The sequence below is a fragment of the Stylophora pistillata genome, chromosome 1, assembly GCF_964205215.1.
Source record: "Stylophora pistillata chromosome 1, jaStyPist1.2, whole genome shotgun sequence".
Classification (NCBI taxonomy): domain Eukaryota; kingdom Metazoa; phylum Cnidaria; class Anthozoa; order Scleractinia; family Pocilloporidae; genus Stylophora; species Stylophora pistillata.
Window position 1 is genome coordinate 45,056,499 of NC_142519.1, and position 23,662 is coordinate 45,080,160.

The 23,662-nt window shown below is 37.8% G+C and overlaps 3 protein-coding genes across 3 annotated transcripts in view; all 3 read right to left on the minus strand.

Annotated features, from left to right (window-relative positions):
* Positions 1–4,138, minus strand: part of LOC111318964 (uncharacterized) — a 30,289-nt gene extending 26,151 nt beyond the window's left edge. Inside the window, exons 1-4 of the mRNA XM_088759092.1 lie at positions 4,061–4,138; positions 3,371–3,439; positions 2,800–2,871; positions 384–455 (exon numbers count right to left, since the gene is read on the minus strand). The gene's annotated coding sequence lies outside the window, so the exon portion shown is untranslated. The remainder of the gene's footprint in view (positions 1–383; positions 456–2,799; positions 2,872–3,370; positions 3,440–4,060) is intronic.
* Positions 4,139–4,794: 656 nt separating this feature from the next.
* On the minus strand, positions 4,795–12,861 carry LOC111341983 (uncharacterized). The gene is made up of 4 exons (XM_088748225.1): positions 10,996–12,861; positions 9,186–9,257; positions 5,709–5,780; positions 4,795–4,882 (listed from the first exon to the last, which is right to left on the minus strand). The coding sequence occupies exons 1-4, from the start codon at positions 11,085–11,087 to the stop codon at positions 4,795–4,797; spliced, it is 324 nt and encodes a 107-aa protein (XP_088604351.1). The 5' UTR covers positions 11,088–12,861.
* A 5,275-nt stretch (positions 12,862–18,136) lies between these two features.
* LOC148742724 (uncharacterized) lies at positions 18,137–23,302 on the minus strand. The gene is made up of 6 exons (XM_088759133.1): positions 23,198–23,302; positions 22,247–22,291; positions 20,562–20,894; positions 20,112–20,363; positions 19,355–19,478; positions 18,137–18,928 (listed from the first exon to the last, which is right to left on the minus strand). Exons 2-6 carry the CDS (start codon positions 22,284–22,286, stop codon positions 18,853–18,855), a joined length of 825 nt encoding a protein of 274 aa, XP_088615259.1. The 5' UTR covers positions 22,287–22,291; positions 23,198–23,302; the 3' UTR covers positions 18,137–18,852.
* Between the last annotated feature and the right edge of the window lie 360 nt (positions 23,303–23,662).

Here is a 23,662-nt window from a genome sequence, read left to right on the forward strand (position 1 = left end):
TGGGAAAACCACGGGAAAAAGAAATTGATAAAATCTAAGCCCGAGTATTCTTCCTCTTTTTGTTAAATTTGATAGATTTGAAACATCATTGGCGGCATTTCTAACAAAAGTCTGGAACTGCTTTCGAGATTGGCGGAAATACATTTAACTGAGAACAACTTTTTAACCGCAGTACTTTAATGACCATTTCAGAAAAGGTTGTTCAAAACAATCATTTCTAGCGAGGTTAAGAAGGCTCCTTTGGTGCATCATAATCCCGTGAATGATCACGCACCAATTTTCGTTACTACTCCAAGGCTCAGTTTTTGCATTTGCACAACGTATTACAGAGTAAAGTTTAAGTTAGCATTTAAACCTGATTTACGAAAAATAATATTAGTTACAGTTTCTTCAAGTCGGTGAATCCATAAGATATGTTGCGGGGTAGCTTCTCGAGCTGGTTGCTGACCAAACGCCTAGGGTTTTTAATACAGAAACAGTCAACTTTCGTTTTCAAACTAGCCGATGAGAAATTTGCAAAGTCAAGAAATGCTAAAAATTAGGCCACAAACTGTCCATTTCAAGTAAATTTTCTGAAAAGGTGTGAACACGAAAGACCGGGCCTAAAAATTTAACGGTTAGGCCAAATCGCTTGAGTTCGTTCCCATTCGCTCTCATACTCCATTGGACTCTAGACTTATTCGTAAGTCGGTGATCACTGAGGAATGTTTCTAAAAAAAAAATAATTTCTGAGTGCAATTCAGAGACTCTTAGAACGCTTTCCATTTGTTATAACTGGCCGGTCGGACTAGTACGTCCGTAAATGAAACGCACGAGTTCTGAGAACTGTTAGAACTGGTTCTGGCCAAACTGGCGCTGAACGCGGGAAGTGCGCGGGAATTCTACGCGTTGAAAAATGGCGGCAGGTTGATCGCAGACTCGTGGTGAGTATAATATTTTGTCCATTGTTTTGATTGAAAACAGGATTAATTTCTTCCCTAAAATACCTTAAAGAGGTCGTCAAAGAGCACCAAACTATTGATTTCCCCACGACGGGAAAAAAACCGACTTCTTCGACAAAGACAAAGTATGAAAGAAAGCTGCATGTGATAAAGTTGCAGAGCAATTCAACACCAAGAAGTCAGTGAGAGTTACAGGAGTACAAAAAGGTAAGAGGGCACAACGCCAAATAGGGGAATGACTTTGAGGAATGTGAATTAAATGACAAGATATAATTGCTTTTCAGTTGTGACCCGAAAACTATTTCACCGGCGACTGTTTCCTCGTTGGTTACAGTAAGCACTAGTTCTACATCCACGGATGAAGACGAGGAATCGTCCTGGGTAAAAGGGGTTCCAAAGAAAAAAAGGAAACGGAGGTCGAAGTCATCGGCCGCGAAGGTAGTCGATTTCTGACGAATGCAAAGAAGAAAAGGATGCACGAGGAGAAAATGGGTGTTATGGCTCGATTCCTGGACATTCTGTCAAAGAAGGAAGCCTAAAATATAAAGCTGAGAAACAATTTACAGCAATGTTTTGAGACGGCAGCCTAGCAACCTTATCTTTTTACTGTCAATCAAACAAGCAAGCATTGAGGAATAATCGGCTTTCGTTTTCCCCGTTTATTGGTTTTTTCCTCGTGTTGTTAAGTATTTATTGGACAAACCACTTCACAGACTATTTCCACTCGCGAAAATTTCTCTTGTATACCCGTGGAGCAGGAAAGCACCTAAATATCTTGGCTATTTTCTGGTCGAAAGTGTGAAAGGTGTCAAAGGTTAACCCGCGCAGTGTGACTTCCAAACTTTGAGCATTTCGTCTCGGTATATGTTGGCATACTATTATACAAGGGAAGCCTTGTTTGAGAAATTTTTGTTTCACCCAGTTTGAAAGTACTTGATGGAGGCTTAAGTTCCGAACAATTATAGTATTAACTTATAAGATCCAAGTACTTGTATTTCTTGTTTGTCAGCGTTTAGTTACCTGACCTACGGTTGATGTAAGCTTACTAGAAATAAAAATATTACGCCTTTAAGCTTTAACTCTGTTTGCGCCGAGAAAAAATACACATAATTGAAAAAAACACAGATTCATCTTCTACATGTGTCGCGTTCTTAGCGTAGTGTTCAACCGAGACACGAAGAGTATGCAAATCGATGGCTTATTTTCCTTCAGTGTCGAATGGTGAAACTACATGTAAATAAATACAGAAAACGATGAAACGATAACAGAAAACAGAAAACAGAAAATACGACAAGGCAAAAACGATAAAATAACGGAACGATGAAGACTTACATGGATGTGGCTGCGATGAATGATGAACTGAGAAGCTGAGGTGATAAATTAAGGTGAGACCTACCGAAACTAAAACGCAACACACGAGCTGTGAACCGAACGGGACTGGGAAATAAAACTGACCGAGTGGGTCCCAGAGCCCACTGACAAAAAAGACAGCGAAACCCGTAACAACATGGTTCTTAAAAGGAGTTTCCTCCTCCGGCGAAAGAAAGTGAAGAAAAAGTTGGCGGAATGTTATAAACTTTCGTTGCTAAATCCGTCATATTTTTTAAATCAGCTCTTGCGTGTATTCCACGCAAGAGCTGATTTCCCTAGGCCTTTCTATTTTGACGAGTGAGAGCCAGTTCCTTCGGGCCGGCCAGTTTTAACAAATGGAAAGTGCCCTTATTCATATACCCGACTTTTAGGACCACGCTAAAATTTGCTGCTTTTACAAATGTTCGTGTCCCGGTCAGCAGGTAAAGAGAGCAGTCGGTTACTTTCCAAATGGATATTGTTACAAAAGATGATTCTTACTACTCACAAGTATTTTAACACAGTTTGCCCGTCGAACAGATCCTCAGGTAATGTCTTCGACTTGCTGTTTCCTAGCCAGCTTTAAAATTATTGGCATTTACGAGAATTCCATAATTTTTACCAAATGAAGAGAATTAAAAAGGAATATTTTAAAAAGGTTACCTTACATTTTTGTGTTAGCAATAATTAATTAAACTATTCATCACTTGGTTACAATCCAGTAGATTTTGATCGATGGAATTACAATAAGACAACAGGAAAGGAAACTCCAACTATTTTTAATTATGAATGAAGTTTGTTCTTTTCTGGGTCGTGCGGAAGGAGGAGGATTGGGGCACCCTACACCAAGGATTTGCTTCTTTTGTTTTCTTTTTACTGATTTTTCACTAATTCTTCTCAGTACTTACCGTTTGCCAATTTTTTTTTTTTTAATTTGCGTACCGTCTCAATGGTTTAAATAATTGAAAACGCTTACAGCTATTAAGGATGAAACTGGGAATATAATGACCAGTCAGCGAAGGCTCCTTTGATTTAGAGGATAGTAGCCATCGCAGCGAACATCAGAGAACTGTACTCACAGATCATATATCTTATGGGCCTTGAGTACGTCACTTGGCAACGTCTCCAGTTTATTGAAGTCCAGGGTTCTGTGTTTGACATTACATTCATTTTCATAAATATGAAGTGTAGAGCTCTGCGTTTCAATGCCTTAATTTTTTTTTCCACTCACAACTTCGAAGACCATAAACTCTTGTCAAACAATAAAGTAGAAATGATCTACGATGGAATTAAAATTCTGGTTGTTGTCCACTGACATATATGTATTATGGGATTGTAAGCAGTTTGGAAGTATGGTCCTGTTAGCCTGGTGTAGCACTAGAAAGATTCTGGTTCAATAGGTTTTAATGAAGACTAAAAAAGAAAGATACAGGTCTAATCATTTTTGTAACTACAAAGCAAAAGCTATCATACCTGTACGTACAAATAAAAGCGGCCATAATATTCTCTAACTAGGTAAAGAACACTTAGCAAAATACGTTATTTTTTTGAGCTACCAAAAAAAAACTTTCCAATCTTTGGAACTGATATGAAATCATTGTGCAGTTAATAATATGTGGAAAAATTATCTGAGGTCGTGGTTATTGTGGTATTTCTTTATTGCCATTAGGCAAAAGAGTATTTATTTTCTTTTGAATTTTGGAACTTCAGGGCTGTTGTATTTACGAGATCTAATGAGTGAAACTGGATTCCGAACACACCACACTTACATGTTTTTAAAGTCGCTACGCCAGTTTTTCCAGCGAGTAAGTTTACGAGAGGAGAAATTCTTTGAATGTTTGCTGTTCATGAATCTGCGGTGTAATAATAATAATAATAATAATAATAAAAAAAAACAGCTAGAACCAAGTTCGTTGAATCTTGTTTCTTTTAATGCACTGTTAATTCGGAACTGGAAGAGGAAGGCAATCATTATAAGAGCAGAAACTTCTGACTGGATAAATGTAGCTCTGTAAGTGGTAGTTTTGTTTCCGTGGCTAACAAAAAAACCACAACCTACAACCCCCTGGCTTGGGAGGCGGTGGATTATATAAACGACATGAAAAGTAAAAAAATGAAAGACGTTGGCTTTTGGTGTCCTCAGGAAGTGTCAAGTGAACCTACGATAACAAACTTATCATACTTATTTGTTATCATTAAAAAGGTGCATATTACACAGTGCGCCTAACCTACTCATGAAATAGTACAGACCTTCACTTCCAATAACTCAGATATTAGAAGTAAAGGTCTGTACTATTTCATGGGTAGTTTAGACGTACTTTGTAGCACCTTTTTAAAGATAAAAAATAAGTGTTTCATAATATGGAGCTGATATGTATGTATCATGTAGTTTAATACCGTGTACATAAAACTAACAGAGGTCATTGTCATTTTAGAGGCTATTTATTTTCAGTTGTGTTCGGTAGGAAATGAAAAGTGACACTGAATTCTAAACCCACCACACTTACAGTTTTGTATGGTTGTTAAACAAGTAAATCCGACAAGGAAGTTGATCAGGAGACAAATTCTTTAACTTGTTGTTGTTCAAGAATCTGAAGTGTCATCAAGAAAACCATTTATGAAAACGTTGGTCCAATGTGTATCCTTTTATCTACTGTAATTATGGAATTGGAAGATGATGGCAATTATCATAAGAACAGACACTTTGCTGACCGTAAAGTGGGATAAATTAACACTCTGAAGGTACCAATTCCGTTCTTGTGGATATGAACTGATACACAGACCACAATCGGCCACGGCTTTAGATGATAGATTACATGGATAAACAAGAATTTTAAAAAATGGAGTAATTGACGATGAACAAAGGAGAAAGTACTCTTAAAGTTATGTCGTGGTAGTCTCTATTACTTTTGAACATTAAAAGTGTGTGTCATACTGATGGAGTGCCACCTTGGGAGTAAAAGTTTTCATCATTGGCAACCTGGAGCAAGCGATATCGTCCCAGAGTCGAACAATGCGAGATCTCTTCCTTTTCTGAAATTTTATCTAACATGCTTAGCAGTTGGTTACTACACCGCGTTTCTGAAAAGATCCCTTGATAACTATGGCCTATGTCACACAGCCATCGGGTTAATAATGACACAAGAATGTCGAGAAGCGAACAATTGCGTATACCAAATGGAGCATTGATATAAAATCATCAAGATTTTCAGAGCACAGGAAAAAAAGGGGAAAAAACAATTCCTTTACCACATACGTTTAAAAAACTATTTTTAAATTGAGTGATAAGCCTCTCTTAATCAATTGTGCTATTGTTATCTATGAAACCCAAATAGACGACTGGAAAGTTATCAAACTCTTGAGCCTAGGCACAGCTGCTATCGAATGTCACTTACACAATAAGGAAGTCTTACTTACAGTTCTCTAAGACGGGGATTGTGTCTGAAAGCTTGTGGAGGTAATTGCTCTAGTTGGTTATTGGACAAGTCACTACAAAACAAAAAATAAGGAAGTTTTGTGAATCATATGAACTCACTGATAACCAATTAGAGGTTAAGGTATGTTCATTATGAAAGTATTGTAAACTGTAGACTGCGAGCAGTCCTTCCTTTTCGGCGAAGTTTGGCACTCGGACAGAAGAAACTACAGCCTAAGAAAAAGAGATTACCTTTTGCGTCGCGCTTACAACGCATATAAATATGATTGGCTATCACCTGGACATCTTTCATCTAGTGGTTTTGAGGGTCAAAGCTTGTTATCGCTCCAGATTAATCATGGCTGATCACTTAAGGAATGTTGATTGTGGTTTCCGACAATTCGTTGGCTGAAACCAGAGCAGACTGTAGCTTGAAGCTCTTTTCGCTGGAAAGGACTTTCTAGCAATTTTGAAAACAGGCTCTAAAACAGAGCCTTGTCTACCACTTTTTCGTTAAATATTACGAAAGTCTCCGACTGCCGGTCATAGTGACTCGAGAACCGTGATCGGCACTCCACCTCACGCAGCTTCTAAGTGTCAAGTTATTGCTCCGTATTCTGAGCCCAAGCTTAAATCGAGCGCAAGACATGTAATTTTTAAATTACTCCGGGATCCTTACCGCGATTGGTCCTTTCCCGGCCCGCCCTTCCTAATTGTCTTCTTGGGAGTTTCGTTGTTGAGACTCGACTTCGACTCTTGAACTGCGCAAGGTCAAACTCTTGGGCTCAGTCTGACGGTAGTCCTTTCTTTCCGAGCCCCTCACCCTCGGAGCTCCCCATGGCGCGCTTACCTCAATTTTTCTTTCACCGATTTGTTTTTTGGACTCGCGCGACAAACTTTGTTGCAAACGAGGGACTGTTCATAGTCTATAGCGTTGTATTCCGAAAAAAAGATAGGCCATAGTGTAGATAAATGCTTAAAACCATCACAGAGAGTGACATAATTGAAAATTTATGCGGCAGCAACCTAAGATACTGAGGGATGTATTTGGTGTTCTGTAGTTACAGACTTGTTAATTTTTGAAACTGATGAAACAGTCTGGATGGCAAGTCCTTTAACTGGTTATTAAACAGGTCGCTATATTTGAAAAAAAGATCACAACAGAGCTTTAAGGTGCCAGATATTACCGCAGAAATCTGCCTTTTCCTTTACTGCAGGCTCTTTTTCCGCAGTAAAGAGACGATCAAGGTCAAATCCCTGCACGGTGCGGTGAAACAAACATGACATCAAAACTAAGAGCAAGGTTTGACTTAATAATTAAGATAATGAAATATGGAAAAATGGGTAAAAAGTCAATTTTTAGATTTTAGTGCATGGCCTACTGTGATTTTTTAAAAATGTGTTTCTCATTTTTGTTAATATCTCTGTAAGTTCATTTCTCTTCATTCAAGTTAACCTGACCTTCCCGGCTTGCTAAATCTTGATAATCCAAGACCAAGTAAGATTGTGTGACCTATTGTTGTGCTTTTCGTAACACCTGGTCATCTGGGTAAAGGTAAAGCTCGCAAAACGGTCGAAGAGGTAATTGTTGCAACGATAAAATTAAGTGAATCTGTTCAGAGAGAATATTTAATGAAGCATGTCAACAGATTTATATAGGCGTGTGCGTGGATGGTGAAGTGATAATTACATGTGCAAATGTGAGGTGCTAATTGTGCAACCAATCATCCTTGTCATCAGTTTAAACCTTTTGTTGTGAAGCCGCGTGATGCGGTTCCAGTGAATACCCACTAATTGACCCTTGCTCACCATAGAATCTCCTGTAGCTCAGTGGTTAGAGCATCCGACTAGATCACGGAGGGTCGTGGGTTCAAATCCCATCTGGAAACTCAATTTTTCTTTTCTATTAAAAATTGTTTATTTCATCTTTACATGCTCACTTTGGAGGCTGGTTGGCTGCATGTGATGCTTTAATGCATGTGATGCTTTAATGTGACAGCGTGATTCTGTTAGTGAGCTTCTATGCGCTAGCTGATGTTTGGCTGTGTAGCCGAGTGATGCGGTTCCTGTGAATACCGACTAATTGACCCTTGCTCATCATAAAATCTCCTGTAGCTCAGTGGTTAGAAAATATGACTAGATCACGGAGGGTCGTGGGTTCAAATCCCATCTGGAAACTCGATTTTTCTTTTCTATTAAAAATTGTTTATTTCGTCTTTACATAAAAAATAATGGTAAGACAACTAATATTGTCGGAACTGTTTTCCTAAATATCGAATCGGAAGCGGGCCCTTGTTTTTAGCCCTGTAGAATAAACACCTCTTCGCCCTAAAGAAAGTTGGAGGCCTCAAATAAAACCCAGGGGCCTAGCACCTATAATTATATCAATTCCAGACCCCTCGCAGGCATCCCCCCGGTTTGGTTGAGTCGTGCCCTCACCTGAAGGAGAATGAATTGTAAAATAAATGGGCCTTATTTTATGTGCAATGGAAGAGTTTGACTAACATCGTTAAATCCGACCAGAAGAAAAGTCTAATGCCAGCAACACTCGTGGTTGTTGATTCTTTAACCGGTTGTTTGACGGGTCCTTATGGTCGACAAGTCATCATAACTTAGTATGGGGTTTGAGTACTTGTCTAAAAGCTAATTTCCTCAAATTTGATCATCTTTGTTTTTACAAATATATTTTTTTAAACTGTGGTCATAGTTATATTTCATACTTTTGCGGACAAGTAGTTATATTTACTTACAGTACCAACAAAACTTAGAGTAGAGTTGCCTACCTTTCCGGCAAAACTAATTTTTGCTATATTATTGATATAGTTTTTTTCTTGGTGTTGTAATTACTGGTCCACTAGCAAATTTACCAATCAACTACTTTTCTCTCGCCTCTTTCTCCTTTTTCCTTGCATGCGTCACTAATATTACTCGCTCTGCGGAAATTATGCTTATACTTTGTTTGATTACTTGGTTATTCTCTTGGTGGCAATGCCTTTTTCTCATTTTCAGATGACTTCCTTGTAACCAAGGAGAACAACATATATGTACATGTAAAAGGTGTTAAGTGCCGGGTATATGTACAACTTCGATATCTACAATATGTTCTCAGGCAAAGCAAATTTTGAGCGTGATGTTCAATGTGACCTCCATGACGAAAAGGCCAAATAGCTAGTCCTTATATATGTCAGTGACAGTTTCTGAAATTGCGAAGAGTTGAGTAAATGTTTATCGTTAAAGCAAAATGTACAGCGTTGTGACATCCAACACAATGATCTAATTTCATATTTGCCCTCGAAGCTTCGCTTCTCGGCCAAATATTCATTTTTGGGACAATCTCTCAGCCGTGAACATTATCAGCCGGCATACCAGCCACCCGAAGGGGTTTATTTACTAAATAGACGACTGGAAAGTTATCAAACTCTTGAACCTACGCACAGCTGCTATCAAATGCCACTTACACAGCAATTTTTTTTACTTACAGCTCTCTAAGATGGGGATTGTCACTGAAAGCTTCAGGAGGTAATATCTCTAGTTGGTTATAGGACAAGTCACTACAAAAGAAAAAATAACGGAGTTTTGTGAATCATATCAACTCACTGATAATCAGTTAGAGGTCAAGGTATGCTGATTACGAAAGTATTGTAAACTGTAGACTGCGAGTAGTCCTTCCTTTTCGGCGAAGTTTGGCACTCGGAAAGAAGAAACTACAGCCTAAGGAAAAGAGATTGCCTTTTGCGTCGCGCTTACAACAAGAAATACATATGATTGGCAATCGCCTGGACATCTCTCATCAAGTGGTTTTGAGTTTCAAAACTTGTCAACGCTCCAGATTAATCATGGCTGATTACTTAAATAATGTTGATTGTGGTTTCCGACAATTCGTTCACAGAAACCAGAGCAGACTGTAGCTTGAAGCTCTTATCACTTGAAAGGACTTTCTAGCAACTTTGCAAGCAGGCTCTGAAACAGAGCCTTGTCTACCACCTGCTCGTCAAATATTACGAACATTTCCGACTGCCGGTCATAAGTCGAGCGTAAGACATTTAATTTTTAAATTATTCCGGGATCCTTACCGCGATGGTTCCTTTCCCGGCCCGCCCTTCTTAGTTGTCTTCCTGGGAGTTTTCCTTGTTGAGACTCGACCTCGACTTTTGAGCTGCGCAAGGTCAAACTCCTATGCTCAGTCTATAGTCCTTTCTTTCCGAGCCCCTCACTCTCAGAGCTCCCCATGGCCCGCGTACCTCAATTTTTCTTTCGCCGATTTTGTTTGGATTCGCGCGACAAACTTTGTCGCAAAGGAGAGACTGTTCATCGTCTATAGTGTTGTATTCCGAAAAAAAGATAGGCCGTAGTGGAGATAAATGCTTAAAACCATCACAGAGAGTGCCACAATTGAGGAAAAATTGAAAAAAAGATAGAAATCCAAACTTGTGGAGTTTTCATGGGCAGCAACTTAAGATACTGAGGGATATATATGGTGGTCTGTAGTTACAGACTTGTTAATTCTTGAAACTGATCAAACAGTCGGGATGGCAAGTCCTTTAACTGGTTATTAAACAGGTCACTATATTTGAAAAAAGATCACAACAGAGCTTTATGGTGCCAGATATCACCGTAGAAATCTGCCTTTTCCTTTACTGCAGGCTCTTTTTCCGCAGTAAAGAGAAGATCAAAGTCACTCTGAGCATAGTTATGCTCTGAGACAAGTAATAATCTTTTTTCTGGCACGCCATTCTGCGAGAAGTTGTGCCATTTCTACTTGTAAATAATCGACTAGATTTCCTTTTAGATTCCTGTAACATGTTTGTCATCGCCTATCACGTTAAAAGGAAGACTGAGGGAAGAAATGGCCGATTTCGTTGGTTTTCACCCTCTTAAAACGTTCCCATCGTGTTGTTCACTTGAAATCGACGGTAAAAAGAAACGGTTTATTTCAACAAAAGCACCCACAGGACATTTGAAAGTATGATAATCCAGGTATCAGTGCAATTGCATGTCAAAAAGAATGCTTACAGCCTAGAAAGCCAAATCAAGTAGTTCAAGTATTTAAATACTCCTGGTGTTAATGTTTCTATCTCATTTCTTGACAAGTCCCTGTAACCAAGAAAGGACTTCATAGAAATTTCAGGTCTTAGTTATCTCAGTATGATTAAGGTATTAGCAAAGTACTCAACGAAACGGAGTCACTTCTTGTTAATTAAGTAGGGCGTTAGAATGATTTCAAATTGCTCTTTTGGGCATCCTTATAAGTAGCGGCGGAATTGGATTTGTTTCGAGGAGCCTACTTACAGCCCATGAAGCCAAGTCATATTATTGAAAACTCCCGGCGGTAATGTCTTTAACTGATTTTTAGACAAGTCCCTGTCACCAAAATTAGACATAATAAAAGTGTCAGGTCCTAGCTCTCAGTGATGATAAAGATTATAGAAATATGCTTTCAAGGAAAGTAAGTTACTGTTTATGAAATGGATAGGCCGTGTGGTAAGTATTACGGAGTGATCTCATGGTTATCCTTTCACGTGGCAAGGATGCTTCTTGAAAATTTCTTTAAAACTTCTGTGCACATGAGTTTGCAAACATATGATTGCAAACGTAAACATCAATTGATTGCAATCAATTGACAAGTGACAATTGACAAAAAACTCCTGACGATAATGTTGTACTTTGGTTTTTTGACAAGTCTCTGTTCTGCTTATAAGGAGAGCGGCGTATTCATATTCCTCAAATTAATACGTGAGTATATATTACATGGCGGTTTCTTGGGTATCCTTTCTCGTGGTAAAAGGGTCTTTGGAAAGCTTCTTTTGATTTAGGTATATATGAGATTTACAAGATTGCACGCGTCATTGGAATTGCAGGTGCATTACAGAAGACTACTTACAGCCATTTAAGCAAAGTTAGATATCATAAACTCCACAGGGCAATGTTTTTATCTGATATTTTCGCAAGACCTTAAAACTAACATAAAATAACTTGGAAACAGAGTTTAGCTCTTAGCTATGGTCATGGTTTGGCACAGAGAAGGTGACTTTACTACTTAAATGGAAGGGTGATAAGTATTACATAATATTCTTGGAAATTCTCTGGGGTGATATATGTGGCAAGAAGAGTCTTTGAAAAGTGTCTTTTCAGAATTAGTTTTGCGCATAAATGAGAGTTGCGATGATTAGGTTGCACACGTCAATGGAATTGCATATGTATCACGAAGATCAATCCGCGTCAAGTGACTAAAAACTCCTTGCGATAACGACTTTATCTGGTTTTTTGACAAATCCCTGTAACCAACATTGGATAACAAGGTGTCAGCTATGATCACTTTTTTAGTAATATGCCCACAGTGAAAGCGAGTTCATTAGATTAGGTGGCTAGCATGAAAAGAAAATCTCATAGGTATCCTTTTGGGTGACAAGAAGACTCCTTGGACAAATTCCGGTCAGTTTTCTTGGCAATAATACTACGACGTGTTGTTATTAATCAAGACAACGAGCTAGATATTAAAACCATAAAAAACTAAGGTTCGAAAGGCTAGACTAGATACATCAGAATTAAAATATCTCTTCAATTGTTCAAGTGCCGGGTATATGTACAACCTCGATATCTACAATATGTTCTCAAGCAAAGCAAATTTTGAGTGTGATGTTTGATGTGACCTCCATGACGAAAAGGCCAAATAGTTAGTCCTTATATATGTCGGCAACAGTTTCTGAAATTGCGAAGAGTTGAATAAACGTTCATCCTTAAAGCAAAATGTACTGCGTTGTGACATCCAACATAATGACCTAATTTCATGACTAAGTGATACAGGAACTGTTACCGATCGATTCCGTAAACGAGCTCTTTTACGAGGACAATTAACCAATCAGTTTCAAAGGGCTATTTTTGATGCATTTAATTTAAAAGGACAAATTTGTCAAATGTTCATGTATCAGTCTACGGTAACATTCCTTCCAGGACGTCCGCTCACTTAGACGAAGGCACCATACGTCAACTAACCACTCAAACAAAAGAAGACACCGTAATTCGTACACATGAAGGGTGACATGTTGAATACTCACTTCGAGGTCAACTCAATCCATTCATTTTGCATGTCATACCTCACCACCACTGCTATAAACACAGAGATAGGATTGGGGATATGGAGCATCCATCAACTCCATTCCATGCTAGTTTTGACGAGTACGTATATTTTTGCGCCTAATCTAATTCGCTTTAAGTAGAAGAGCCTTACTTACAGGGTTAAACGCGAGTACGAGTACATCAAAATGTCAGCAAACACTTCTGAGGATAAATTACTTAACTGGTTGTTGGACAAGTTCCTGCACAATGCGATAAGCGAGTCATTAAATCAAGTTTAGGGTTTGATTTTAAGATTTGATAACATGCATGTACGTTTTTGAAAACGAGTAAGTTACTGTGTTTGCCGAAAAAACAAATTGAAAAGATCTCTTTAAAGGAAACGAACTCGTTAGTTTACAAAGTGCACATGTCGCACGAAACTTCAAAGAAAATTCAGTTGGAGGACTGGCTAACCATGTAAAATCGAAACTTTTAGTGATCAAAACCCTTTTTCAAAAGCAGCGGGAAAACTGGCAGTGTATGTTTTAGTGTTTGGCGCAACGTTTAGTTCAAACTTGAGAAAAAGCTGAGAGACATAAAGAGGCTTTAGCTCGGTGGCCTCATGGCACCATTCCAGGCCATTCTTGAACACTTAAATGTTCCGTATGCTGACCTAGACCCCGGCTGCACGTCGACCAGCTACAACACCGTAGTAAAGTTAATATCGATGTTGGTATTCTCATAATTAGAAATTACACTTTTGCTTTCGTTAGTGTTCAATCTCAAAAGTTAATATACTATCACATTATAAAATCGAGATAAACTATATTTCCCGACCAAAAATTACCTAAATGAAGTTTGGGAGGTGAGAACTCTGAATGAATATATCTATTCATTCATTACTTAATTCATCTACATATGTCTTTATTTATTCACTTATCTATTTATTTATTTATTTTATATCTTCATATTTCATTGTGTGGTTTTAATTAAAATCACCTTGCAGTAGAAGAGTTTTACTTACAGCTTTAGCAACCCATGTTTGAAAACTCGAATTCCAGCCAACACTCTCGGCGGTAAATCCTGCAGTTGGTTTTTGGATAAGTCCCTATAATAAAAAGGTCAGCAAACTGACTGTTAGCTTTGAATTAACGTTATAGAAACTGAGATTGTTTTGTTTTTTTTTCCTATAATCATATTGAAATCACTGTTGTATCACATAATTTCAATTGCCTGCAACTCAAATTAGATGATAAATATGTATACTATCTCATTATGTGGTTTTAATTGACATCGCCTTGTAGTAGAAGAGTCTGGCTTACAGCTTTAGTAAACCATGTTTGGAAACTCGAATTCCAGCAAACAGTCTCGGTCGTAGATCCTGCAATCGGTTTTTGGATAAGTCTCTATAATATAAAGGTCAATAAACTGACTGTGAGCTTTGAAATAATGTTTTTTTTCCTACAATTATGTTGAAATCACCTGTTATGTTTTACATTGTTTCAATTACCTGCGACTCAATTTAGATGAAGAGTATGTATTTTAAAGTTTGACATAAATTTCTCGCAAAGCTTCAGTGCGAGGACCGCCGCTGGCGTTGCAGCTGTGACAGTCGTAGTGGTACGATTAATTGAAAACCCAGCCAACTTACTTGACATCCTTCATTGTTTTTTAAAAGATTATGGCCGTAGCTGGATATTGAACCCGAGTTGGCGTGACCTGTTAGCTCGGAGATTGTTTTTTCTGGGTCGTGTTCACAAGATTTTCTCGCTTTCGCGTTGTTGCAAACGAAAGAGGTTTTTCGTGCCCCTCCTTAGGGTTACTTTGAAAAAGGTTTTTTTGTTTTTGGCTATTTAAAAGGTGACAAAGGTTTTGAAAACATGTTAAATTGACTTAGTAACAAAAATTTGTAACAATTTAACGATAGTTGTTATGCTTACGCAGATGCGTAATATCACTTAGCCTCGTTTTCAAAACGCAATTCCACGCGAAATGCCTCGCTTCTTTAAACAATCAGAATGCGAGGTTGTATTCAAGGATGCGATTGTACGTAATATTTTCTGGGGTCAGGAGCCCATTACCCGGAGCTTCCATCTTCCATATTGACCCTCTGAGTCAACGGTTTCCCGTATCTTTCTTTTTTTAGAAGCACCTCCCACGGCGGTTTTCGCGGGTGTTTTTATAATAGCCAATCATAGGAGAGCTGTCGTGTCTATTGTGTTACGTCTCTATTGTGTCACTTGCAGGCCGCACGAAATTATTTCAATAATGGCGGAAAGCACGGAAAGATTAAAGAACCCCCGCAAATATCTCAGTTCTAAAAATAAAAAGGATACGAGACAGTGTTGACTCAAGGGTACAACTGAGATGGAAGCTCCGGGTAATGGGCTCCTGCTGGGGTCTTATATGTGGCAAGATGGGACCGAGAAATGTCTTTTAATTTTGTGTACACTTGAGATTTGTGATCACAAGGTTACCCACGTCACTGGAATTGTCTGTGTATAAAAAAAGATCACTTTCAGCCGACCAATCTGCCTCAATTGATTAAAAAATCCTTGCGGTAACGACTCTATCCGATTTTTTGACAAATCCACGGTAACCAACATTGGATAACAAAGTGTCAGCTATCATCACTATTCGAGCAATATGCTCTCAATGAAAGTAAGCTATTGTTTATTAGATGTGGTGGTTAGCATTTATGACAATCTCGTTGTGGTTCTAATTTGTGGAAAGAGAACTCCTTAGAAAAATTCCAGTTATTTTTTTTTAGTATAATAGTTCTGTTGGACGAGTTGTTTTAATCAAGACAAGGAGCTAACTATTCATACCACGGAAAGCTAGCCTTCGAAAGGCTACACTAAATACATATAAATAAAACTGACTCTTTCATTCCTAATTATTGCTCGTGAAAATACGTTCCTTTCCGCTTGAAATGCTATCTCTCTCAGTCGATCAACAAAAACGTTTCTTTTAGGAATTCGAACTCACCTAAAATACAAAATGATTTATAGGCATGCAAAAGTGACTTCATTTGAAGAACTTACAATTTAGTTACCTAGCACTATTATCCTTGTGCGTGACACCTCACTGCACTAACTACCACAACTCTGAGGGACAGGGTTAGGAACAGGTAGGCAGCCATCATACCCCTCCATGCTCTTTTCGATTTAATGATATGCTTTTGCTCCCGATTGATAAAGGTTGGTTTTAAATGAGAAAAATCTTACTCACATCTGATTACTAATCAGACTTACAGGTAATAACTTAAAAAAAAGTTATGTTTTCAAAAAGATAAAATGACTATCTGCTGCAAGGACTCAAAATCTGAAAGTGGCATTGGATCGCGTTATGGCTTACGAAATTGTCGAGGTTGCATAATTTTTCATTGCTTTACGGGTGGACAACGGCCATCTAGGCTGATTTTTATATTTTGGATTGTTTTTTTCAGATAGCAAAGCGCAATGGAACTTTTTGAAATAAATCTTCAAAAGAGTCATCCATAGGGTCTTCTAGGAAAAATAAATTGAATTACGAACTTTTTCAAATGTCGCTATATTCTCGATATTAAAGATCAGTGGCTCTTCAAATCATTTCAAAGTAAGACAGCATTGGGGAACAGCCACGTAAGATACTTAGGGGTATATGGTGGTTCGTACTTATAAACTTTTTAATCCGTGAAGCAGATCAAAAATTCGGGATGGCAAGTCCTTTAACTGGATATCAGACAGGCCGCTATCTTTTTGATAAAAGATCACAACTGAGCTTTAAGGTGCCAGATATTACCGTAGCAATCCCATTAAAGGGCTTTGTTTGCCATCGCCAGACCAACCCGCTTTGTTCGCAAATTGAAAAAGAAAGGAACAGTTTCCAGACACTCAATAGGACAAATCTTTTTAGTTATTAGAGAAATCACAATTTGCACCAGGTCTTAGTAATTATAAAGGTGTTAGCATTTAACTCTCAACAAAAGGGAGTTCTTAATCGGTAAATATGTTGGAGAGTAGCTAGTTCAAATTGCTCTCTTGGGTATCATTGTAAGTAGCAGCAGAATTGCATTTGTATCCAGAAGCCTCCCCTTCTTACAGCCGATGGAGCCAAGTCGTGTTATTAAAAACTCCCGGCGGTAATGTCTTTAGATGATTTTTAGACAAGCCTCTGTTACCAACATAGGATATAATAATAGTGTTCGGCTCTAATTTGAGATTAAGGCTATAGTATTACGCCTACAGTGAAAGCGAGAGACTGTTTATTAAGTGGTAGGGTGGTAAGTATTACACGATATCCTCTTGGGTCTAATATGTGGCAAGGTGAGCCTTTGAGAAATGTCTTCAAGTTAATTTTGCATACACATTAGATTTGCAAAGGCAAAGTTACCCACGTTACTGGAATTGCATGTGTATTAAGAAGATCACTTACAGCCGACCAATCCGCCTTAATTGATTAAAAACTCCTTGCGGTAACGACTTTATCCGATTTTTTGACAAATCCCTGTAATCAACATTGGATAACAAAATGTCAGCTATGATCACTCTTCTAGCAATATGCTCTCAATGAAAACAAGTTATTGTTTATTAGATGTGGTGGTTAGCATTAAATGACAATCTCGCTGGTACCCCTCTGCTCTTTTGGACTTAATGATATGCTGTTGCTCCAGATTGATAAAGGTTGGTTTATCTAAAAGAATGTTACTCATATCGGCTCACTATTCAGAATTAAACGTAATAACAAAACAAGAAATTTATATTTTGAAAAAAGTAAAAGGACCGTCTGCTAGCACACAAGTAGCAGCGGAATTGCATCTGTCTTAAGAAGGGTACTTACAGCCTGTGAAGCCAAGTCATGTTATTAAAAACTCCTGGCGGTAATGTCATTAACTGATTTTTAGACAAGTCTCTGTCACCAAAATTAGACATAATAAAAGTGTCAAGTCCTAACTCTCAGCGATGAGAAAAGTTGTAGCAATATGCTTCCAAGGAAAGCAAGTTACTGTCTATTAAAATGATAGGGTGGTAAATATTACGGAGTGATCTCTCGGTTATTCTTTTACTTGGCAAGGAGAGTCCTTGAAAATTTCTTGAAATCTTCTGTACGTATGAGTTTGCAAACATAAGATTGCAAGCATCAGTGCGACCTTCGACAAAAATCTCCTGACGATCGATGTTGTTGCAATTTGACTTTTTAACAAGTCTTTGTTCTGCTTACAACGAGAGCGGCGTATTCATTTTCATTAAATTAATAAGTAAGTATACACTACATAATGACTTCTTGGGTATCCTTTTTTTGCGGCAAAAAGAGTCCTTGGAAAAATTCTTCTGATTTTATGTAGATATATAAGATCTACAAGATTGCACGCGTCATTGGAATTGCAAGTATATCCAGAAGACTACCTACAACCATTTATTTCAAAGGTTCTCTCCACTGCTAATGATATTTTATCATTTAAATATTTAATATCTAAGGAGCAAATCTTTTTTGGGTTTCTTCCAAAAAATGGTTTGGAATTCAAGAGTCTTACAATGTCAAACGCGACCAGTGGAAAACTCGAACGCCAGAAAACAATCCTGGCGATAAATTCTTCAACTCGTTCCTAGACAGTTCCCTATTATCACGAATCATTCGGTAGTTTATTTATCTCGCCGCTGGACATGTTTTATAAAATCTTTTGATCCTGAGGTAAGGAAATGAGTGTAATGTTGAAAAATAGTTTTCACCATCTGATTATTACGCAATGTTATAAAATGTTAATAAAAGGAGACTAATTCGATAGTTTTACGGCGCGACGTTGCCAGAAATTGCAAATTAAAATAGATAAAATGGAGATCGTAGAATATTTAAGTTTACTTTAGACTTCTACATTCGTAGATTTTAACAGGCGATGCGGCGAGTGACCAATAGTTTGAAAACACACTGAAACAATTATCTGTAAGGACCTTTCGAGAAAAAGAGAACTGTTCATCAGCGATGTTGCGTAGGATAAGTCACATAAAGAAATCGATATATTTCAATTTACCGCCGTAAAGTCCAAATAAAGTCTCTCTATCACAGAAGATTGAGAAGGAAAAGGCTTTTCAGCTAGAAAAGAGTTCTTCCTTACAGGTATCGTAGCCAACTTTTGTTACTGAAAATCTCTGGTGACAAGGTCTTTAACTTGTTTTTGGACAAGTTCCTGAAAAAAATGAAAATGTCCAAGTCATTTACTGGCTGTGAACATTGAACCGTATTTCTCACAAAAAAGATCATTTTGTCTTATATGTGACAATTTCGACCATAAGGTAAAAAATTGCTTAGAATCTCACACCACATGTATCATAGAGAATTAATTCCCAGATTATAACAGATGTTGAAACGTTGTAGGGATCATGACATGATGTTACTGTGTCATACTTTCCGTTAAACCCACCAACACCGTAGTTGTCATTTATCACTCTAAAATACCTCTGCTACTCATTCCCAGTCAGTTTTTTACAAACAAACCTCATACCTATTCGATGAAATTTGGGGCTGTAATCGATCTTCATCTCTAAAGAACCTAACATGTAACTTAATGCATCAGCTTCTTCTAGATCATGTTGTTTGTAACTTAACTACTTACAGATTTACAGTAGCTCTTGGAATACTCTGTGGAATTGATCTCAGCTGTTTCCGTTGACAATCAACACCTATGAAGCCCCTCATGTTACCTTTGAGAACTGTGCATTGACAAGGTTCAGGGCAGCCTAACAAATAATGGCAAGATATTTACTAAAGTTGATGTTTGGACACTTTACCTAAATTAGCTTTTGAATGCTCTCTTTAGATATTCTGCTCTATACAGTGTAGATCTCGATTTTCATCGCATATCATTTTGTCCCTGGCCTTGTTAAAAAGGAAAGTGTATTTGGGTAAAGACATCTCATTTGCAGTGAGTGATAGTTAAAACAATATATTTTTATCAGAAGTCGACGGACATCGAGTTAAGAGCAATTCAATGATTTCAGATTCTTTACCATGACTAGAGAGACCCAAGTCAATACTTTTCTACAACAGTGTTGCAGAGAAAGCAATTATTATTAGGCTTCTTAACGGGGTTTGTGTCATGCGCCAAATATTCATACATAGCTGAATAGTCCCCAAGATTGCCGTGTTGAAAAGAAGAAAAGAATATCCATCCTCCCTGGTGGCAAGAGAAATCCCTCCTGCTCACTGTTTTCCTTTAAATGGAAGGCACGCGTGGTAGCCTGGTAATAAATGTTTTCTCTGTAATACTGTTAGGTTGGTACCATCCAAATTTCTTCAAAGCATTTTGTCAGAGGGACAATTATGTACATATATGCGCATACATTAACCTTAATTTAACTTGACAGACTTACTCTGAACAATGAGGCTGATGTTTTTCCTCTTCAACAGGCCATTGCTGTCCACCTCACAGCTGTACTTTGTATTTATTTCTTTTTCAGTAATGTTCAGTTGAAATTTTACACTTGTGCTGTTTTGCACAACAGCTCCATCTTTTCTCCAAACAATGTATGGAGCCGGTCCACCTTCTGCCTGGCACCACAAAGATGAAGAATGGTTGAACAGAACAAACTGCTTCTGTGGTACCTTTGTCAGGTTTGCAGGAACTAAAGAAAAATTCGTAGACTTAAATATTCATTTTTCGCCTTGACTCAAGCGTGGGAAGAAGTAACAATTCTGAGTCCCTAGGAGAAATTGAACCTCAGGCGTTCGAATACCGCGCTTCTGCGCTCTAGCTTTCTTATCATTTTCCCTCAGTTATACCATAAAAACATTTATTGAAATAAAACTTTCAAAATACTTACCTGTTTCACTTATTGCCGTTCCCTCATAGCTTGAGTTCGAAAACCGGTATTTTTGCTGAGCTGAAAATCTCAACCACATGTTATGTCCACTGGATCGCCGGATAATATCAGGGGTTTTCCTTCCACAAAATACACCCAGTAGTTTAGCAGACTGATTATAACCATCACGGACCTCAAGATACTCCTCATCTGCACAAGGCGCTCCAGGCACCCTGTAGGGCTTAGAGATGCGAAATCTTATTTCCACATATTGTCCTTTCTCCACTTGAATGAGCTTTGTTGTATCAAAGTCTGGGATACGTTTCTGAGAGTACACTTCCGTGATTATTGGAACTGTAACAAACAACGTACTCTTATTAAGGAATACGTATTCACATACATTGCGCAGAAATGCGATTAATCACTGATTGTGAAGTCTCCTGTTCAGTTCACTTTCATTTCTGCTCGCCCATGTCATATGTCTTTCGCTAACGACCAAACAAGTCGTCTCGCAAAAGTTTAACGCAGCCGCCAGGATTTGTATTAAGTAAAGTATTGTCTCCACGTTTTAGAAATATTAAAATATGTAATACAATGCTGTAAACATCTCCTGGAGGAAAGAAGCCATAAAAAGAGAATACTACCTTGACGGGATCGCAATGGCGACTGTTAGCGAAATAAATGAGTAGGTATGTGAACTATGATCACCATACACCCAGACGGACCAACGTTTGCTTAAAAAAGTTCGGCGCCGGGCCAGGAAATTTAGTTTGAATTATCCGAAGTATATGCCCTACAAAGATCGGCTTCGTAAACTTTCTCTGTTACAACTGGAGTATAGGAGGAAATGAAAGACTTGGCACTTATTTGCAAAGCTAGAGCAGACCTCGTGGATCTCGGCCATAAAGGTTTCCTCTGCTAAACCGAAGTACATCAATTCACGCTAACTCAAATACTAAGTACCTATGCAAAACGAAACTATTTCACGTGTATCAGTTAGGCTGAACATCAATTGGGACATTGTTCTGTCTCCTTTTCCGTTTACTATTTTAATAGATATGATTTCATCATTCATTTTGTTTACCCAAGTTGTTTATTTACCTGTGCAACAAATTCAATAAGTACAAAATGCAACGTAGTCAAACCGCATCGGAACGCGTAACGCTTAATACTTGATCAAAGGAAACTTGAAGGAATGATAACGACGAGCAAATTTTTCACGGTCGGTCACTTCACTCTGCGAGTTCATATCTCAGCTAAGTGGCTACTGTGTCTTTAATGTGCTTGTGGGCTAACAAACACTAAAGAGTATAAATAAATGCATTACGTCCAGCAAAGAGCGACTGTAGCCACCATACGTTTTTCCAACTATGATTGGGTATCCTAATAACTCGAGGAAACTAACACTCACGAACGTGAGAGAGGTATATAGGGCTTGGAAATTTGATAGAGATGGGAATTTTCCAATGGTTAGTGATTCATCAGCTCTGGTTGTTTTTTCTTTTACAGTGATGCATACTTCACATTTTCTCAGAAGGTCTTTAAACTAACGCCAAAGAAATTGGGACTACTGGAAAGTTTTCTCGAAATTTGTTTCTTAGACTGAAAATTCACCACAAAGTGACACAGTTGTTTACCTCATGGAAAAAAAAATTAAATTGAATAATTCATTAAACTTCTTAATTGAATAGGAACAATTAACTTACTTAAAACAGCAGTGAAAATCCACATGCTATTGATAGACATCTTCCCTAACAAAAGGAAATAAATGAATGTAAACTACGTCTATCCTGAAACCTGCACAGAGCTATAGTCATAAGCAATGCTGAAAATGTGCTTGTAGAGTTAGGCCAGTAATTATATAAATGTCTAGGAAAAAAATGAACAAGTCGTAAAGTAGTCGAAGTGAGATTGTTTAACGACCTTAACCGTGTACTGACTTATTTGCATTTCACTGCTATCTAAAAATAACTTGACAGTCTTGCAGTTGCTAATCTATTCTACGCATGTAGTAAATTACTTGTCCAAATACATCAAAACTGACTGCGTATTATTTTTCGAGACAAAAAAAAAAATAATCTCGGTCAAAAACAATTGTAAAAGGAAATATGGAATTTATTGTCGTTGTTTGCTCCTATAATCCTACACATCGCTCTTTCCTCTTTCCCTATTTTCCTTTGTTTTGTTTTGTTTTGTTTTTTTGTGAATAATGATATTGGACAATTTGAAATTTTGGAAATATCATTACTTAAAATTGTCGAGTTCAGTCGATCAATTATCCTGTATGGACATGTACTCTAGTGCTCTAGCCCATCCTGACGTTGTTTTTCAGCTAATTCTGCTCAAATGTAGGTGGAAAATTTGGGGCAGATAAAAATATCGGAAGTACCCGTGTCAAGAGTATTTTTTATTTATTCTTTTCCATTATTTTGAACTTTTTTCTTCTCAGGGCGAGTAAGTTTGTTTCTCATAATAATCCATGTTGTTCCGTGCCCGTTTAACTGAGTTCACTTGAGCTCATCTAAACATCTTACGATGTTTGCCTAATGAAATTCATTTCTGGTTCTTTTAATGCAAACAACCTACTTTGCCTCGGTGAGACCTGATAAATAAATAGAATAAACCAACACAGCACGTATAACAACAAAGTCACCTACCTAAGGGAAGAATATCTTACAACTTGAGTTATCTCACGGCACGTGCTGTTCCAATCGCTTATACTATAGCACGGAAAATTTTCGGTCGTATGACTCAGAGAAAAATAATAATTTTGACAGATGTTTCAAGCTTCTGCTTTGATACGATAAAGGGAGAAGTTTCCCGTTATTTCACTATTATTTATTCATGTGAAGTTATAAATTAAAGTTTAACAAGAAGTTATTTTTCATAAAAAAGATCATGCTCTTTTCCTGGAACTAATATTGCGGGACATAGTGAAAAGTCACCCGTGAAAATTGATGTAGCCAAGTGAATCTGTTAGGATCCTATAAAACATTTCAGTCTCAAGATGGTGATCATAAGTAGCTAGTATGCATAAAGGGTCTGTGTTTCTTGTATTTTTTCTTTTTTTCTTTTAGCTTATTTGAATACGAATTGACCAAAATGGTAGGGGAGGTTTTTTA

Coding starts and splice junctions, on each gene's coding strand:
- LOC111341983 (XM_088748225.1), bottom strand. CDS start 11,087: ATGTCTAATTTTGGTGACAGGGACTTGTCTAAAAATCAGTTAAAGACA. Junction 9,258..10,995: donor ATGACTTGGCTTCATGGGCT/GTAAGTAGGCTC, acceptor TTTCTTTTGTAG/TGACTTGTCCTATAACCAAC. Junction 5,781..9,185: donor AATCCCCATCTTAGAGAGCT/GTAAGTAAAAAA, acceptor TTTGTTTTGTAG/TGACTTGTCCAATAACCAAC.
- LOC148742724 (XM_088759133.1), bottom strand. CDS start 22,286: ATGTCTATCAATAGCATGTGGATTTTCACTGCTGTTTTAA. Junction 20,895..22,246: donor GATTTTCACTGCTGTTTTAA/GTAAGTTAATTG, acceptor TGTTTGTTACAG/TTCCAATAATCACGGAAGTG. Junction 20,364..20,561: donor AACGGCAATAAGTGAAACAG/GTAAGTATTTTG, acceptor ATTTTTCTTTAG/TTCCTGCAAACCTGACAAAG.